Source organism: Antrostomus carolinensis, unplaced genomic scaffold (assembly GCF_000700745.2).
Source record: "Antrostomus carolinensis isolate BGI_N321 unplaced genomic scaffold, ASM70074v2 scaffold2736, whole genome shotgun sequence".
Lineage (NCBI taxonomy): Eukaryota > Metazoa > Chordata > Aves > Caprimulgiformes > Caprimulgidae > Antrostomus > Antrostomus carolinensis.
In genome coordinates, this window is record NW_010323731.1 from 1 (window position 1) to 20,914 (window position 20,914).

Here is a 20,914-nt window from a genome sequence, read left to right on the forward strand (position 1 = left end):
TCCAAACCATTCTATGATTCTATGATCAGGTGTTCTAATATCAATAACCATTGGATTTGTTTAATTCAGCACCCAAATTTCTATTCTTATGAACTTCTTAACTCTTGGAGGCAATTACCAATGCTTCAGGATTTAATCAAAGTTTACAGACCCATACATATACACTGAAATGTTATGCTAAAAGGATGAACATGTTTTAGCACCCAACATCATTGTTTAATTTATTAAAAATCCTATTTGGATATTCAGCAAATGTATTGGCATACCTTCTATCAAGGCAGCATTTTCTATTGTACACAGAATAGGCATAGCATTATCAAAATCACATTATCTAAAAGAACAAAAATTTGGCTCACTAAAAACTCCCATTTAATAAATATTTTCAAAATATCATTAAAATAAAGGACACTAGTTTTTTGTAGCAGAATAAATTTCATAATACAAACTGAAATACTATTATGAATGAGCAGATTATTTAGGGCTGACTTTCTTAGCAGCTAAATAATCATAATTAAAAAAGGGCACTACTAGAAATAACATATAAAATTCAGTTCAACTTGCTCACATTGGGCACTTAAAAAATTCAGGAGTACGAAGTACAAAGTAGACCAGAGTTTATTTTGGAAAATATTGCAGAAGCAGATTTTTAAGAATAAGGTGCAACTCTATACCTGTACTTTTGATTTCTCCTCCTTAGATGCACGTGCTGGAGATTTCCTTTCACACTCTGACTCTGAACTGGAAGGCTCTTTGTAATTTTTTGCTAATGCAGCTCTTCGAGGTCGTTTTTGTCTGGTGCTTTGTTCTGTCATTTTATTAGTTCCTGAATTCTGTTTTTCACATTTGTTTATCTTTGGAAGAATAAAAACATCTTCAGTTTATATCAGAATGATTAATAAATAAATAAATACATAAGAATAAATGGCAGGTAACTTGGTTTAATTACTTAGAGTCCATTATTTCAAAACAACTAAAAAAGTTTAACTTCATCAAAGCTCAGAGAGTCCAACCATCAGTCTACTAAGCATTCTGGGAAGATAATTATCACTGTAGACAGGGCACAGTGCAGTAAGGAATGTAAGAGTCAAAAGAGTGAAGAGGCAAAATAAATGCCATTTTTGAACTACAGCAAAGCTGAAGTGGGTTTCCAAAGCTTGCTCTCTGAAATATGTGCACATTGAAATTAGACCATAACTGGTCTGAAATAGAAAACCAAAAGCCTGCATAGTGAGCAGGAACCAGTATCCTTGATCATCACAATATATTACATATATTCATTTAAAGAAATGATAATCTCAATGGTATTAAAGTTCAATCAAGCACATTGCCACAAGAAAACCCTTGCTGAAAGGGTAATGGCATATTCACTGGAGTAGATGGCTATTAAACAGTAGACATAATCAATAATTTTAAGTAATAAAACTTAGAAAAGCATCAATGTATAATAATAATTCTGATAGCTAGCATTATGCCTAAAATACTAGGTAAATACTGCAAAAAACCCCATAGTACCTGAAAAGAACTAACTGTATTTAGCAAATGATCTTGAAACAAGCATGGAGAAATGGTACATATTTATGAAAAACTATTTAAAAACAGTTTCTGTAGTGAGGTGAGACATTTTGAATATGTATAGCAAATCTAGTTGCAAATTTATATTTACCTTTTTCTTATTTGCTTTTTTGCCTTTAGGTTTATCCACATGGCACTCAGGTTCAGAGAATTTATCTGCTGCTACAATATATAAAGTTAGAAAAATCAGCAAAATATGCAAATGGTTGACGTTTAGAGTTTTACCTGTAAAATCTTACAATCACTTTTATGTCCACAATCTTACTGATTCAGTGAACTGCTTTCAGCACCTTATTTTAAAAAGCCAAAGTTTTTTCTGTTGACAACAACCTCTGCCTGTCCTACCCTCCAATAACCTTCCATGTTAAAATACAGACCTCTTGGAAATTAACCTTTAAAAAATTATTAGAACCAATGTGAAAATTCCTTATGCTTGGAAATAAGACAACAAAAACATATTGTATCTGCAACACAGCACATTACATGTTGTACAGTGAATATCTATGGACTAACATTGCAGCATTCTTAAGAAATATGAAAAGAGTTTCTTACGTTTGACTGTGCTTATTGATTTCCCCAAGTTTTTATTTCTAGTGTAATCAATTAACTGGGCTTTAGATTTTCTGTTTGATTCTTGTAGCCAACTAATGTCTGTCTTGCTGTCATCACCTCTGTATTCTGTGTCTGTGTCACTAAAGAGATGTTTCTTGTTTTGATTGTTTCTAGTCTACAAAAAACAAAAAAGTTCTTAAGTTATTGATGTACTTTTAATTTACCTTTCATTTACACCTATTTACCTTTCACTTATTGTTATTTAAAGGCAGGAAGACAAGGTGTACCTTGTCCACAAAAAACCACAAAAACCTGAGCCTTACTTTTTTTCTTCCTTTTACTTCAGCGCTAGTTTTACCATCATCCGCATTCCTTAATCAGAAAAAGAAAAAACACCTTTAAACAATACATTTAAAAACACTTGTTCTGAATCTTTCTGCTATTCATGTGATATGTGGATGAAGGATTTAAACAAATGTACCTACTTCTGTTTTCACATCCATTTTGGAAATATCTGTTCACCTTAAACTCTAAAGGATGTGCTGATTTGCTAATGATCAGTAAGAACACACAGTAACAATACATCCCTTTGCAGGCTGATCATTAACAAAAAACTACCTCCCTCTGTTCAGGAGTTTATATCCCTGTAGTATTCCATGAAGAGAAATAAAGCTGTTTTCTTCATGAAACACATTATTTCCTTTTTATCAGCTTCCCAAAGTAAAATAATGAAATAGCCTATGAGGCCACAACAGCTATATTTACTGCTTGAAAAAACAACACAGTCAAGACATTACTGTCATGCATACACTCCCTGGATTTTCATAATGGGGTACTGGAGAATGCAGACAGTACTATTCTTGATGATAATCAGCAGATTAGGACACAATATAACATCCCTACCCTTTTTTGTTTGGATCTGTATAAACACTCAGTTCAGTAACATGCAATTCTTGGACCTAAAAATGGAAATAAATAAAAGAAACAAATGAAGGTTTCAATTTGTCATACAATTTAAACAAAATTAAGCATGCCATCAGAAAGTAACAGCTAATAGGTTTTTTGTTCATTTTTTATACTCAGCAATCAACTTACGATGATTAATTCTTATCTTGGAAATTATTTAAGAACAGAGCTGATAGTTAAAACCAACTGGAACTGACTGAAGCTTTCAGTATCTCAAACTAATATATTAGTTTCCATCCACTTGCTTCACTGCCTTCACCAATTCAGCAGACTCCTCTGAGCAATAAGAAGAACTATTTTTGGTTGTCTTTTGCTTTTTATCGTAGCTAGATTTTCTTTTTACTCAAACATCTGGGCAAATCCTCTTTGCAATGAGGATTGGAAGGATGGCAATAATGCTTTTAGGATAATAGGAAAATTTAAAATTAATGATATTCCTAACAAACTATTTTAGTCTTAATTCAGGAGAACATTGTAATAGTTTTAAGTGGCCAAAACCCTAGGATTAAGTATATAATCATACATTTCAAAGGGATGGGGTATTTACATGGCAAACTTTTTCCCCCCACTTAGTTCAGTCATATAATTTCAATTTTCAGGTGCTAACTACACTTTCAGGGAACATAATTTAAACTGACTGAGCTCCCTCATATTCTATTCATAAGATACCAGTTTCAATTATATTCTTACTCCAAGCTTTATTGTAGGCTCATCAAACCCACTGATGTTAAAGTTGTAGACATCATCCCTGTCAAAAGAAAGAGGGATCAATTTTGTGACTAAATTAATGAATATTTAACAAAGTTAGGTATGAGTAAGTAGAAATTTTGTTTGAAAATGTTTTAACTACTTACATAATATGACCAGCAGTTATATTAAGAAAAGTAGTGGTTTTCAGGTTTCTATCCTGAACTGCTTCCTATACATAAATAAAAAGTTAATTCATATGTCAAATTTGGACTATGCATACATACACAGTCATCTCAAAAAGCAAGCTCTTCATCACGAACATACAGAAAACCTGGCAGCTCCTCAGACTTCCACTTGATTAGCAAGAGTAGAATTTGGCGAAAGGGGACAAGAGCTAGAGGAAACTAAATCTTTTGGAACTTATCCTTTAGGGATATCAACAAAGCCACAGAATTTTTTTCCTCCAAGCATTAAGATTAATTTCTGTGTCCTGGCTCTATCCCATTTAAGGATTTTATAATCTCATTTACTATAATAGTTTTATTCTAAATATTTAGCATTGCCATGTTCAAAAGGAACAGATTCAATTACATAATATGTAAACAGAAATTAATTTTAGTTTTACTGGCTGATAGTTGCCGGTAAAACGTTATTCTGCATATATATTTTATAAGTAAATATATAAAAAGTATTTTAAGTATATATAGTCAATGTGTAATTAACACTAACATCTAAAGATATTTAACATTCAGCAATATTTACGACCTTTCACTAGCTACCACCATATATGTACATATATCTGACATGAAAAAAATTACCAACAGAAGTAATAATATGTTACCTGAGACATGCAGGATTTATTTAAATGTGGCCTAAAAAATAAGGATACAATTTGTTAAATGCTAATTAGAATCTATGCATTAGAATACTGCCTATATAAATAAAAGCCTTATCAAACATGACAAATTTATTCACAAACCCAAAAAGCACAAAAGTAAATAGTTCACATCATACCTGTTAAAACCCAAGGAGTCTCTTGCTTTGCTTTTCTCATCAGTCTTTACTTTGTATCTGTCACTGATTTTACTAATTAGTGATTTTGTTGCATCTGTGTTTTCTTTATACTTTGTGTTCTATAAAAATAGAGTTTAAGACTCAACTTTGAATCCATTTGACAGAAGGGCAAAGCTGCAAACAGAACTACAGGTTCCCAACAATTACCTAAATTTAATTAAGTGTCTTCTACATGTACTAAATCACACTCCTTTGAAAACCATTTTCCCTTGCATGCCCCCACAGTGAGCTATAAACCATCAGTTTAGCAGATATTTTCTTTTAAATGTTGGGTTTTTGTATACTACAACATTTAAAAGTGAATGAAGAAGTGCATGAGAAGCAAAAGTTGGTGCTTATTTAAGAATTATTTTTTTTAAAATATGATTTTTAAAAAGAAATTCAGGCTAAACTAGTCTTAAAATCTGAAAAAGTAAACAGTGAAGCTGACATTACTTAATTCACTCAGTATTATTGGAAAGTACATTAAAAATAAATTTGTGGTTAAAAAGTAAAATATAAATTTTGAAACACTAAAAACTTGAAAATTCTCTTAATTGCAAGTCAAAGAAATGAAGGTAAGAAACTCTCACTGTCTTTGATTGCTTTGGACTGGCAGTCTCTTTTCTAAGGAGAACATCAGGTTCCTCTTTTGTAAAATCAGAATGCAAAGATGTTTCAGACACTCTAGCTGAAAGAAATGTTTTAAATGATGTTTCAGTAGTAGTTTAAATATTTTTTCACTTCTATACTTAACAGTTTCTGTTCCAAATGATTAACACCCTGACTGTCCACTAAGTATTTTGCAGTTTTCTTCCCTCATGGTATCAATTTAATTTTCTTGGTTTTCTTCTGTTTTTTAATTTCTTTGTTTATCTGGAGAGATACTTCAAAAATTGAATAAACGCTTTTTGTTTCACAGCTCTTTCACTAACAATAGAAACTAATACAGGGGGAATTAAAAAAGCACATCTGTAGGTTAAAAATCCATCTGAAACATTTTTAACACTAACAGTTAACAAAATGTGGACATACCTGGATGGAACATATGTACCAATGATGGATTTGGCTTTTGCTTGTCACCGGTTGTTATATTCTTCTCAGGAACAGAGCATGCTCTTTTTTTCCATGTTTTGGTTTTATCAAAAGAAGTCTCCAAAAAACCAGGCAGCCTAACAAAGATATACCATCTTATTATCACTGAATTGCAGAAATTGAGTCTTAATTATAATGAACGTGCATCACAAAACAGGAGTAGTGATATATGGTAGATATCAATGCATTTCATATTGGTATTCTTTTCCAATACTTACAAAGGTTCATTCCTTCTCCCTGCTGGCTGAGAATCAGGAACAATATCTAATGCTTCATCTAAATGAGACATTAATTTGGTATTATTATTATTATTACAAAAGAAATGAACAAAATTAAAATAATTTTAAAAGTAAGGACTATCAACACTTGTAAAATTACTTGCCTAAAGTTTGCTTTTGTGTGGCTTTAATTTCTGCTTCTTGTATTTCTTCTAAAACTTCTTCAGCACACATTCGCTGCAGTGGGATAATATCCAAAAGAAAATATTAGTGTAGGTCTATAAAGAGTATAATCTTGGAAACCTTATATTTTCTCTAATAAACCACGAAATTATTTTTTCATTTAATAGAATTGCTGATTCCAGTAGCCTGTCAGGTATTTTGCCTCATTTCTGATATTTGTCTTCCTGATCTTCTGTTCTGTTTCACAAAATTCATTGTCTACTGTACCTCTTTGCCCACTCTAAAAAGCACAATAAGTAACACTGATAATTACAATACATAAAAGCAAAAGAAGTAAAATTCTCCTCCGAAGTAACACTTGAATTATTACAAACTACACATTCTATATGTTAAAGCTTTTTTTTAAAGCATGGCTATATCAAAAAATGCTTCAGAACCCCACAGTCTGGGATTTGACCTGAACCTGACCCAGAAAGACATTTAAAACCAGAAATAAAATTAAAATGTTACTCTGAAGTCTTTGTTCAACTGGAACAGAAGCAAAAATACATATACTCAAACTGCAGTTCAGTGACACCTACGTAGTTTTGTTTGATTTAGGTGAATGCCTAATCTAAAATGCACTAAAACCAGAACTATAGCTGAATGTCTTATCTATTCTAAGTGTATTTCTACACTGCATAATTAATTTGAGATTCTGTGCATATTACACACAGAGGAAGAATTGCATTTCTAGTAAAAGCAAGTTAACTCTGGGGTCAGAACTGATGAGTGAATCCAAATTTCAGCTAATTTGGTAAGAATTCAGTCTGACTTTGGACATAGTAAACCTAAAATCCAGAGGACATGAAAACATTATGCAATAAAGTAAAACACTATTTTCTAAAAGTGAGTTGCTGGTTGCAAAACTCCAGCTCTTGAAAATATGGATTAGGAACACATTAGAATAGAAATTAATGTTATTCTAAGTAAAAGACTTAGCTACAGACGACATGCATACTCCAGTCAGTTCTTGATAGACATTCTTTGTTCTGCTCTCATTTACTGCATTATTGTTAGTCCTTTCAGCAGAGCTCATCATTTCCAAAGGTAATTTAAATCGTCCTTTACAAGGAGTGGCTGAAAACAAACCAGAGATATGTTAGATTTCTAATGTCTCTTCTATTGTGATTATTACATTGTCTGACATATGAAGAATTTTGCCCATGATCATATCTATTCCATAAACTTTAAAAAGAGTTGACTAGTATTTATATCAACTCATTATGTACCTTTTAAATTCTATTTATTTCAATTAAGTTACATGAAGATTAATAAGCCCACAGAATGGGGATGTCAGGAGGAAAGCAATGCTTTTTACACCCTGGCTCTGGCAGAAAATAGTTGGTCACCTATTTAAAGATGTTACTGTAATATATTTTTGCTGGAATAGACTGTGTGGATAAGTTCCAACCAAAAAAGTTACAGAAGTTCTCTGTCTTGTTCCATCCTAATCTGAAAATGCTTTCTTTTCTAGCCTCTGTCACTCTAGTTATGTATATCCATGTATCGCATAAATAAGGATACTGATGCACTTGAGACAGTTAAAGCAAGAAAATTAAACTTTGTTAGTCATGCTGTTCTGCCACTAGTTACACCTCCAGCCTCTACTGGTCTTTGTATTACAAATCTTTCCCTTGTAGAAAGTATTAAATATCTGCTACAGTAAGACTATTAGTAGGAAAGTGATGACTCCTATTTGTGATTAAGTCTCTTCCTTCTCTCTGTAAGAAGCACTTTTGATGTAAGCATCGGTAGTGCTGGACCTGTGACTCAGCCTTGCAGTGGATCTCACCTCACCCACTGGCCATATATCAACTGCCCCTTGAAGAAACATGCAGAGTTCCTAGATAAGAGTAAAATGCATGTGACAGATGTACACGTTGGAGAAAGCAGATTTTCCACCACAGTCACTATAAAAGCACTAACTGATGAGAATTCTTTAAACCAAGAGCATATGAGGAGAGAGATGAAAAAATGTTTTAGGTCTTCTAAAAAATTGCTGACTTCTCAGCTTGCTCTAGCACAAGCAGCTGACTGACAGCAGCAGTAAAAATGATAGATGGCCTTCAGCTTCACATGCAGTTACTAACCTGCATCATGCCTATGGACCAGTAGCCAGTGGCCTACTTTAAAAATTTCAAATTTAAATCACCTGCTGGGAATATTTTAGAAGGTCTACTTTTCACTTCCAGCTCTGCAAAGGATCACAGTTCATGCTTGTTATTTCAGAGACATTTGCAGCATATTTTCACCATTAAAGTATTTGTAAACTTACATGCAGTAACAAATTGCAGTGGACTCCTTGTGGAAAATCTTGTAGTTCCAGGAATAAGCACAGACGCTTCAGACACCTTCCTTTTACAAGATGTAGTTGTCTTGAGGGACAGAAAAAAACTTGCCCATAATACACAGATTTAAGGATGACAAGACAAGATTTCAGAAAATCTATTCCCAAAAGTCTTTTGACACTTTCTGTTATTGGAATGTCAACTGCTGTTGCTGCACGCGTCAATGGAATGTAATTTTTATGCAGTTCCCTTTTTAGAAAAAGTTCACCAAAGCACTTGAATTATATAATAATGAAAACTCATGTTTTTAAACTGAGATCAGTGATTGTTGTTTTCTAAATTAATTCAGTAACAAATCCTGTCCCTTGTTAACAATCAAAGTAACCAAGATGATTACCAGGAGTTTTTGCAAAGTGATCACATAAGCTATAAACCAGCAGAGCCCAAGGAACATGTTTACTAGACAGGCTAGCGAGACAGGCAATGCATGGCTGTTGCACAATGAAGACTTGGTGACACTACTTCATCTCTTCCCCCATCCCTAGCACATCTGTAAGTAGTCCTGCTATAACCATAATGTGTTTATAACTCTAAAGAGATTGTAGGGTAAAAGAAACACGCACTAGGCTTAATGAATTGGCCCTCAGTTTAAACCAGAGAATCAGCTATGCACAGAAGCAGTCCCATGAAATTGTGATTTGAATAACCAGGATACAGGATTCATCTTGATAACCACGTGCTCTTTTTGTAATCATCAGCCTTTGTGAATGCCAAACCTAATTAAGACTTGTTTCTAATTTCAGCTGTTACTATTGCTGATTGTCAGTAAATCTCCAGAGGCCACACTAGACTTTTGCATATCATAAGAGATCTAAGCATGTTTTGACAACATTTCTCTTTAAAGAGAACTCTCAGAGCATAATGGTCTACAGAACATGAACAATTACTTTTTATTTTTGTCACAATGTTATAGTTTTGAAATACATAATATTAAGAAAATTTTTTGCAAAGTGATTTACATAGCTTAGTGTAAAGTCATAAGAAAAACAATCATACCCTGCATTAATTATATTCCAACTGTAAAATAACAGTGTTTTTATATTATAAAATATTAGAAATATTTAAATTAACTTGTATTTTTAATGTATTCTTTTTCTGTTTTGATAATCCTACTTACCTTGGAGGAACTATCTCCGCCTTTTTCTTGATTATTGTTATTTTTATTCAGAGTCCTCAAAGTTCCAGGAAGTTGCTGTGTTTTGTACTTACTGAGTTTCTCCTCTTCACATTTGTCTTCCAAACATGGTGACAACTGACTTTCTGGTACCAGAACCTATATAGTATTTTGGATTTTAATTTTTTTTAATTAAATATTTGGATTTTATTATATTTTATATTTATACAAACATACACAGAGAAACTACTTAACCCTAAGTAACACATTTATCAGTGTAGATTTTGACAAACTTCAGAGCTTATATAATTTTAGTTTGAAAAGCATCCAACCTAACTGTTATTTTCACTAACAAGGATGGGTTACCCAATCACAATTCACAGAAAATAACGTCTCTTGTGTACATCTGTCTGAAGTATTCTATGACTTGGATATTAATATTATTATCTCCCCAAATATACAATACATCTTTACTGGAAATCACTTAACCGGTTCTAGAGTTATCTTTACTTATCGGCATTTTAAAAGTCCCTGTTTTTATGGTGAATGATCATAAATTAGTTATCAGACTAAATACACAAAACAAGAAAACAGTCATCTCAGCATACTGAAGTAAAATACCTGTGATCCGCTTTCATCAAAGATTACATGTACAGTTGTTTTGGCAACTGATGCAGACTGCTTCTTACTAAAGCCCTACAAAGTGAGTAACCATCTATGTAAAATATACATTTTACACACTCTTTTTAAACAAGAAATAAAAAGAAAATATTTAAGTCAGAGATCATAAGTGTCTGAAATCAAGTTACAGGGCAAAATGGATTCTACAAGCTCATAGAAGTTCCATTCCTCAAGAGTTCCTCAGAGTTCAGGGCAAAGTAGTTTCTTACAAGCAGTAAGGAGTAAGCTAGGGCTTGCTAAACAACTAAATTATTTTTTTACTAAATTACTAAATTCAAAAAAGTGGTAATTGTACTGCAAAATGAGATAGCTAATAAATAATTTCTGAAAGACTTCCATATTTATAAGCATCCAGTTCTTGTGTTTCTAGAAAATTATACATGCAAAACTTGACATTAAGCTATTGTGATTCCTTGCCAGTCAGTTAATTCTTGTCACAATTAATTTTACATCTTAGAATCATAGAATCATTTAGGTTGGAAAAGAGCTTTTTGAGTCCAACCATAAACCTGACACTGCCAAGTCCACCACTCTACCATGTCCATAAGCACTACATCTACGCATCTTTTAAAATACCTCCAGGGATGGTGACTCCACTGCTTTCCTGAGCAGCCTGTTCCAGTGCTTGACAACTCTTTCAGTGAGGAAATTCTTCCCAATATCCAACCTAAACCTGCCCTGGTGCAACTTGAGGCCTTTTCCTCTTGTCCTTAATTAGGCATCTTTACCAAAGCTTAACATCTTATGGGACAAATGCTGCTCTGTAGCAGTGATGTTCATCAGAAACTCTCGGTATAGATACCAACAATCACAGCTGTAACAATGAGACATTTATTTTGAATCAATTAAAAACTATTCAAGAAAGTGTTTAAATCTTACCTTACATTTACTAAATCCATAAATCTTTCTGATTACATCTTTGATTTCCAAGATAGAATCAAAATATAAAAAAAATTTCTCTCCTTCTTGATTACCCACATTCATTGGGCTTTTCAGATCTATTGTTAATAGTTTCTTTGAATCTTTTTCTGGAAAAAAAAAATAAAATTTGAAAAGTAGTTTAATTAAAATTGAGCATCTCATATAATGTTTGTAAATACATGAAACTTGTATTCTTCAGTTCAGCTATTAAGATGCATATTTTATTTCATTCACTCTAATATACAATAAATTTTATTAGTGAAACAATTAAAGATTAAATCTTTTAGAAATACTTATTCTGTATATTATCCTGTAGAATTTTCTTTGAAGGTTATTTACTATAGCTGCAGACAAATTATAGGTATTTACAAAATTAACTAGTTTAAAAGAAACATTATTAAATGCCATTTGCATTGAAATAACTAAGCCATTATTTTAAAATTATTCTAATAAAATCATACCTGCATGCCTAAAATGTAAACATGAGTGCAGTGCAATTTTATCCCTGATAAAATCAGTTCCTATTACATGTTAAGTGGGAATTTTGCTTTGCTGAGAATCGGGTCAGTACTTCAGGATTAATCAATTTGAAAATCCAAGTTAGTGTGTAACAAAAGGTCATGTTTTTGAGTGCCAATACCTTCAATGCTGTACTGGTCTACCTCCTCTTCTGGTATAATGACTGTTTCCCACTGCTGACCCTTTTATGAAAAACACATATTTTTAAAGCTAGAAAAGCATTATATTACAATTAATTGAAGTGCAGTGACCAGAAAGTTATTCAGTAAGGAAAAATTTTCAAATTTTAAAATCCTCTGTTGCAAGGAGTGACAATGAACATATGCTTCATTGGTAACAGACAATTATGTTTCAGAAGAGCTTTGATAGAGACATTAATTTAAACAGTTGAGTCTCACCTATAAAAATTATAACTGCAATTTTGTAATTGGCTTCTTGTTCACGACTGCATATGTTAAACTGTTCTCAAGCAGTATTAGAAAGTCATTACTTTGAAGTTGTTTGATATAAATATGTACACCAAATCTAGATTTTTTTTCTCCTGTTCACATTATAGATGCACACATAACTTCCACATGCTGATGTGGGGAAACAAATTTGATACACTTGAAAAAATGTGTATCTCCTGCCTTAGAACAATCTAGTATGATAGATAAAAAATAGCTTACTGCATCATCTGCTGCAACATAGAAAGATATACTTCTGCTACCAACATTGAAATCAATCCAGAATTCTTCAAGATTTTCATCCAATGGTATCTGGAGCTAAAACAAACAAACAAAAAAAGATAAAAGAGTAAGAGCTGAGAGCAATGACTTATACCAGCTACCAGGCTTTGTGTTAGTCTGGCAAACTTTAATACATGCACGTCTGTATATTTCTGGTGGAAAAAAGTTCTTACTTGATCCTCATTTTTTTCTTAACTAGAAGGCAAAGAAATTCTCCAGCTGCAAAAATGAAAATCTATGAATATATGATGAAGCCTGTAACTTACCTCATATTTATCAAGAGCTGCTGATAAACATGGATATGTAAAAACCCTGTAAGAAAAGGATATTTTGTTAAATATCCTAAAATGCTGTGAATAAATTCTGCATTATCTGAACACAGCAACTGGATTGTGTTTTCAGCACAAAACTTGTGTGCTTTAGAGACTAAGAGATCACAGCAATCACAAGAGCAATCACTTGACCGCACTTCTTCCCCAAAGGAGGTAACATGAAATTTTATATATCCTCACAATTAAAGCAGTGGTCTCAGACCTCCTGTCACCACATTCACACCTCTAGTTTATCTGCTGATATTTTAAGAATGGTATTCAAACTGAATATACATCTGATATAAAGACACACCAGACAATCTCTTTACTGTCATGACATATAAAAATAACATGCAGAGCATGTGATCAGATAGATAAGAATAAAGCTCATATATTCTCTTCCTTTTGGTGTCCTATTGCTCTATCTGATATTCTCATTGATCATAATCTCAGTGTAAATATCCTAAACCAATAAATAAAGGAATATATACCAACAAATTACTAGCCATTGTTAGATGATACGTTTATTGAATTAATGAGCATCTCAGGATTTTACAACAGAACTAAATAGAATACAAAAACTCACTCCTTATAAACATTTTTAAAGGAAGTGTAGCATATGCTTTACATTCTTTAAGAATCTTTTTGAATCAATGTTCTTTATTTAATGAACAGTTTCTTCAAGCAGTCATCCAATCATCTGAAACTTACATTATACTTGTCTTTTTTCCAAATATGGGAATTACATAAGATTAACACTCTGATAGAGAAGATAACACCAGTGAAAAAGTGCCAAAGGATGGTATTAACAATTTCTTTATTATTGAATATTTAAAAAATATCTTAACTCTGTGTGGTTCCTTGACTTTATACCACAACAATTAGTCCTATTTCCTTGTATTATTTTAATTCAGAGTTTCCTAAAAACAGTTTTTGTGATACAAAGGTTACTCCTGATGAATAGTCATAGGATCTAAAAAAGAAAAGATACTACCTTTAAAAAAGTCATTTTTACCTTCTTTTGTCTCCAAGCATGCCATTCACTTGGTTAAGAAATTTTCTGCAATCCTGTTAAAACACAGAAATTTCTTAAAGAATTGTAAACGGAAAGTTTACCTCCATGGAAATCTTTTTCATATGACTTACTGTTTCAAACTCAGAATCTTTAATTCCTTTAAATGCATTGGACACAAACTCCATGGAAAACCACTGGCACGCCAGTTCTCCTCTTTGTTTCTCCGACATCATTCTGCATAAAGCTTCTGTAATGGCTACCTGCACGTCATAGTCTACAGCACAATACATTTTACAGGAATAGTAGTTTTAAAAATACTAGTGATGTGAAAAAAAAAAAATATTATGCAGGAAACTGGTATAAGCAGTGTTGAACATTTCATATTACATAGCACATTTTATCTAAATATGTAACCCAGAAAGGACAGATAAATAAAGAACTAAGAGAAGAAAGATGACTAAACAACTTATGTTTCAAAATTAAATTTCAATCAAACTTTCAAGGAATGTCAGAGCGACATTAGTCACACAAGCAAGAGAGAAGATTCAACTTTCACCTGTTTGAACTGGGAAATTGTTGGATAGCAGACTGATCCTTGACAGAAGCTATAGTGCTGCTAAACATGGCTAGCAGTTCACTATCCTCAAAGACTAACTTCCTTAGGAGCTTTTGCTATTTTAAAACTTATATTCTAGAGAAGGACTGAAAACTACAAATAGTTGGTCATACGCTGCATACATCTGAAACATTCCAGTTTGGAGATTATTTCCATGCAGTGTTTGTATTTTCCAAGTAATTGCAACATTCTGAAGCTTATAAATGTCTCTGGATTTTTAATCCGTCTACCTGTAATTTTTAAAGAGCTCAATACTAAATTGTTTATTAATTCCCACGCTCACCTCCAGCATCCAAAATTCTCTTCCCCATGTCACTCCTGCCAAACAAAAGTAAAGTTTCACCAAAATATGACAGCAACACAAAGCACAGAATAAAAGTTGATTTAATTACAAGCTTTCAACATATGAGACAAACCCTAAGCTATTAGGGTTCACTAAGCTATTAGACTTCGAAGGGGTAAGTGTGATATGCTAAGGATATACACCTGAAAGTACTGCTGGGGAAGTGAATCACCTGATGTATTTAATTTTTATTCTATTTATTTTTTTTAAACGCTGTAAAAAAATTCCCCAATGTGAATAGCTTGTGTGTTCACTGGCTGATTCCCTGTGCTTTACACACATTCTTATAAGAAAAGTTTGAGACAACTAGGATGAGAAGAAGCCTAGCCCAGATCAGCTTGTAATGGAGAATAACCCATGAGAATACCTGCCCACAGCCACTACCACTGGCAACACAACAGCAAATGCAAAAGTGAGTTAAACAGGGACCAATGTGCACGCATTATAAACAGCCTTAGTAAAAACTGTTTTCCCAGCTATGCAAATGATGTAATGATAGAAAAATTATACTGAAGATTATTTACATGACAAGCAACATTTCCTTTGTAGAAAAGATCTTTTTCCTGGCATCTCGAGGCATGTTGTCAAGCATCAAATTAAGTTTTCTTACTACCTAACAAGAGTGGAAAAAAGGGAGTAAGATTAAACATAAAATAAGTTGTTAAAGTTTAAGTTATTCTTATTTTGGGTCCTTCCAATATATTTCATACCACTAAAGAAAGTAACATACTTAAATAATTACAAAATAAGAAAAGACAATGAGTTCTATCAGACCTTAGATGGTATTTATCTTAATATAAATACCTCAGTTTTACATTAGCTTTAATGTGAACATCAGTTGTTAAAGGGTTGTGTTTCTTCTTTGCAGGTTTAAATATAGAAAATAAACTTTCAAAGCCAGAGTTCTGTGTGCAGTTGATTGCTGAGCTAAAGTGTACCTTAAATTTGCATTAAAGGGCCTTTCCTTTGGGGATATAGCATTTACAGAAGACTTTTTGTAACTTTCCCTTTCTTTAGAGGGGAAAAGAAACCTGACAATCCGAGGTAACTAAGAGAAATAGGAGAAACTGCAGTACACTAGAAAGTATACACATTTCCTGCAAGTATTTAAAGAATTTACAACCAACAATCTTGCTACTATTGATAAAAGCTGCAATAGAGTATATTATTTCCTACACTTTTATACAGCTTTCTCACCAGAATCTTAAGACCACTGTTTTATAATTTACTGTCCAAAACAAAAATTATAGGTCAGTAATCTGAAAAAACCCCATCCCAACATATAAACAACAACAAACACTCCCAGAGAGGCATTAAATCATCCTTCTGATACTAGAGCACTACAATATTCTCTTTTGTAGCATCTGTACAGTTAAATTACTATCTTCACAAAGTCTGTTAAAACATTAATCAGAAAACTGTTGCTTAGAAAGAAGAATGTTTACCTCCTGCGGAACATAAATACTGATTCTTATATCAGCAATGAGGGTACAGGTTCTCAGAACAAAGTTTTCTAGTATTTGCATTTTACCTAATGAACATGAAAAAAAAATTAAAGAGTTATCAAGAGTGTATTAGGGTGCCCCCTCATCAGCATTTGGAAAAAAAAGATTCATTTTCATTTAGAAATAAAATATATTATGCCTTCCTTCACATATAGGATTATTGATATTTAAAAATAAACAACTTAAATTCATGGTTAAATGCAAGACAGAACAGTTACTTCAATTGATAGTAAATATGGCTCTTTATGTTTCTATTCCTGTGCATCACTGCAGAAGTCCCCTTATGAGGGCATGAGGCCATTACTTTTAAAATATAGTCGGATCAATTCCATAACTTAGCTCTCTCAGATATAACTCAGACCCTGGAATTTATCTTCCCAGGGAGAAGGAAATGAATCTTTCATTTTGAACACCACAGCATAATGGTCTGTAGTGACTTTCGACCTAGTGCTCTACTGAAAGTAAGAGCAGCCTGATCCCCGTGAGAACAAGGTCCGTAAGGAAGGATCCTGCGCTACGCTGAGCTGTGACAGTAGCTTAGACAATGGTCTTTTTAGGACAAACTCAGTTCAGTTGCCATTTCTGAGGAGACCAGACTGTTCTGCATTTTTATGACTGACATCAGCAAGTTGGAAGGAAATCTGTCAGTAGAGGAATCTCAAGTTAAACAACCAAAGTTACAGCTGACATTCAAAGCTTTTTTGACATGAATGAGAAATGTAGTCAGTCCTTTGTGCACAGAACAGCCCTCTTGAGGATAAGCCCCTCTTTGTTACAGTTTATTACCTGAAGCATATAGATCTGGTGGTATATTTACATTAGATCAAGAAACTTTGTACCATCCTCATTATACATGTTCTTCTCAGAACTATTTTGCCTCAGGATGGCTCCACAAGTAGTAAGAGTTATTTTAACACTGGTACCTTTAAAATGCCTCTTGCAGAACACTAACTATCATATCTAGTGTACACATTTTAAGCTCACCTTCTGGTCTGCTATCACAGATAGCCTACAACAAAAACCAAAACATGTCATTTTGACACTGTAAATATTACAGCATAAAAATCAGGTAATGTAGCTAAAGCAAGTAATCAAAAAGCATTTAAGATTTTAAAATGACTTCATCTTTAATGAAGGACACAACAGACTTCTAATATCAAATGTGGTTTCCCAAACTTATATTTCAGTCAAATTGATGGAAATTATTTCCCCAATGACAAAAAAATTTATGAACAGAAGAAAACTCACAGATAATATAAAATCGGGGTCTTGGGATTAGCATACCAGTAATTCATGTAATCAAAATTAGACCAAGATTAATTTTTTGGTTGTTCATTGAACACTTACGTTGTTGGATTTGTAAATTTTATTTCATGATGAACAGAAAACGAGTATGAATACATGCAAACTATTTATCCAAAAAGACTTATAATCTATTTCAGAAATCATTGTAACATTAACTTTGGAAGAATATTAAATAGAAACACATTTTAAAGTCTTTTTGTTGCTAAACTAGTAATAATTAATTTGACAAATACACACAATGTGTTTTATTATCAATATATTTTTACCAGCAATGTGCTGAAGAAATCTTCAGCCAGAGTTGTAAGCATTTCATTCTTTTCATTTCCTCCAAGGATCAAAATTCCTTTTATCTTTTCAAACCAATTAACCATGTAAAGGGAAAATAAAAGTAAATTTATTTTAATAACGTGAAAAAGGACAATAGTTTGTATTATCCTTATGTAAAATAATGTAAACTGTACAAAGATTAAAACAACAGCAACCATGTTACCAGTCTGATGAGTGTACTTTAGCCCCAGACTGAAATTTTCACTCACACTAAACAAATGTAGGTGATTTCAAACTAATGTAAATTATTTCTGTAGCTGACTTTCTAACACTAAAACTAGAAATCTACTTTTCCAAATGCCATCACAGACAAAAGAGCTGAAAATGGATAATGGTTGAATGAAAAAGTGGGTTTGTAGGTGGGAATATAAGCATGAAGTTATAAACACACTTTTATTTTTTTAAATTCAGAAACAATCAAGGACCAAATTGAATACTGGAGCATTACTTATGCATGCTTTATTAATGTAAAAAAAATTTAGACATTCATATATGCTTTATGGTTTTACTTATCTTTCCAATAAGACCATATTTTATCATTGCTGGGAGCCCATCTTCTCCTGCTATGCTGATTTTTTCCCCACATTTCTGAATAGAATTCAGTAAAATGGAAATGCTTTTGACTTCTTGTTTGTCAAGTTCCTGAAATTGAAATTATAACATAAGCTTTAGCATACAGTTCTAGAAGAAACTGTATTTAATTAATGAGATGCCTTTTGCTCTCAAAAGTCACCTTAATTGCAGCTTGAGGTAGAGATTTCATTCTTAAATTTTATTTAAGTTTTCAAATCAACTGCTGGTATAAACCAAGCCAAATGAAAAAAATCTTTTCCAGACTGTTACAATGACAGTATAGATGATTCTGATGTAAAGATTACATTACCTGACACAGAAGCTTGTCTAATTTGTTGACAAACTGTTTGCTGCATTTGTGAGAGACATTTTCACAGTCTTCTGTTGCTAGATATTGTTCTAATAACTGGAAATCTTTTTTTCGTGTAGCTTCATCAATTAATTTTTCCAGCTGTCAACAACAGATAGAGCAACTGTATCACTGATGCTTGAAACCAATACTGATTTAACAAGATTTAACAAAGGTTTTACGCAATCATCTATTTCATTCTAAGAAAATATTCTGAATCACAAAATCATTAAATGTAAAGCCTAAAGTACAAAACACTATATCTAATACATTTATTATAAAAATACTTAGAGCTTTTATTATTTGCCAGTTTTCCTTAACTGAACAGTTTGTCTTTCCTCATATTACAAATAAATGCTGCCATAAGTATGCATTGTGTTAATACTCCTTCCTTAGTACATTTAATACTCTGCATTCCTAAGTTAACTATTAGTGACTTTAAAAGACAGTAATAGATGAGGACTACTGCCTTCCTCAACTATTTTGCCACTCTATTCTTTCTAAATCAATTATAACCAGATTTCAACATTTTGATCTTAAGTATCATCCCAACTGATGCATGTATGTATTTTCAATTCTTCTTGCTTTCTACCCAGCTACTTAGCACTTACCTATGTCAAAGGAAAATTTCTTCCTACCACATTCTTTGCCACACTGTAAATTCTGCTTGGAATTAAATACCAGAAGGAGTGCTTTAAGCTAGTAACAAAAACAACCAATAACACATACCTGCATCTCATTCTTAGCTGCCATTTTTGCAATTCACCTACCCAGCTGGAAAAGGAAACAATCATCACTGAACCAAAACAATTCACTGACATAGACTTCAAATAGGTTTTGCACACACATCAGTATTCAGTCAAAATACATTACAAATTCAAAAGTTTGTCATTAGTATAAGTAGTGTTTAAGAAATTAAACTAACTGGGGATAGAAGTAAACATCCCTACATGGATAAAAAAATTGCTTAACATAAAAGAGTGGAAGGATTAATCAACTCTGGCAATGGAGGTCCTGCAGTGGGCTCTCAATACTTCTCAGTGAGAACAAGAGCATGAAGATGGTCAATTATACGGCCATCATCAGGTTATTCAGGATAGGCAAGTCAACAGCAGAACTCCTGAAAGGCCTCGTTACCAAATGGTAGATTATATCTTTTAAGAAAGATGTGATAAATGCATGCAGGGAAAAAGCTTTCTTAATGATACATACAGTGATGGGTTATTGGATGACTATTACCAACAAAAACCAAGATCTCTAAATGACAGTTGTCTGAAAACATTGTCTTAATACTCAAGGGCAGACAAAAGTATTTTCTTTGTGGGCTTACATGTAAAAAAACCCCAAACTTTTTCATGCTTTACATAAATTAATCTACACTAACCCATCTAGAACATGCAGTTTTGGTCTTGCCAACCCAGAAATTACATAGAATTCAGCAAAGCAAAGTGAAATAATGATTAAAAACGGGGAATGACTCCCTATAGAACAAGCAACTGGGAACACACACTAGTCACTTCTGTACTGCTAAGTAATATAGAAATAACAAATAAAGGGTGGTTTTTAATTTTTTTTTTCCAATACAAGAATGCAACAGCCTCCATTGAGGACTGTGCCATTACCTCACAGCTCTCCTGTCTCCTGTCTAGTCAGACAAGCCAGAGAAAAAAATATAACCCCCTTCCAGGTGCCTTTTTCTCGGTGCGTGAGTGAGACCTCGCCCCCGGAAACACACGTAAGCACCGGCATATCCCCCGAGAACTTTATTACAGAGAGGAAACCGCCGCGTAGCGCCCGCTGCCCCCTCAGAGCGCGGCGGCGCTGAGGGCGGCAGCGAAGCCCCTCACAGCACAAAAAAGCGCCACTGCCCGCCGGCCAATCACTCCCC

General features: G+C 33.1%; 1 protein-coding gene across 1 annotated transcript; it reads right to left on the minus strand.

Annotated features, from left to right (window-relative positions):
• Positions 1-671: 671 nt before the first annotated feature.
• LOC104520293 (synaptonemal complex protein 2-like) lies at positions 672-19,779 on the minus strand (the record flags this gene model as incomplete). The annotated part of the gene is made up of 32 exons (XM_029085617.1): positions 19,756-19,779; positions 18,988-19,128; positions 18,618-18,746; positions 18,044-18,148; positions 17,457-17,481; positions 16,413-16,498; positions 15,492-15,580; positions 14,908-14,942; positions 14,140-14,282; positions 14,009-14,061; positions 12,949-12,994; positions 12,623-12,718; positions 12,076-12,136; positions 11,394-11,542; positions 10,455-10,529; positions 9,837-9,992; positions 8,647-8,746; positions 7,330-7,448; positions 6,532-6,609; positions 6,311-6,383; positions 6,147-6,204; positions 5,869-6,005; positions 5,427-5,524; positions 4,795-4,913; positions 4,622-4,652; positions 3,945-4,009; positions 3,781-3,838; positions 3,028-3,083; positions 2,448-2,496; positions 2,125-2,299; positions 1,664-1,731; positions 672-851 (listed from the first exon to the last, which is right to left on the minus strand). Coding segments are annotated over exons 1-32 (2,877 nt in total), but the record flags the coding sequence as incomplete, so codon positions are not given.
• Between the last annotated feature and the right edge of the window lie 1,135 nt (positions 19,780-20,914).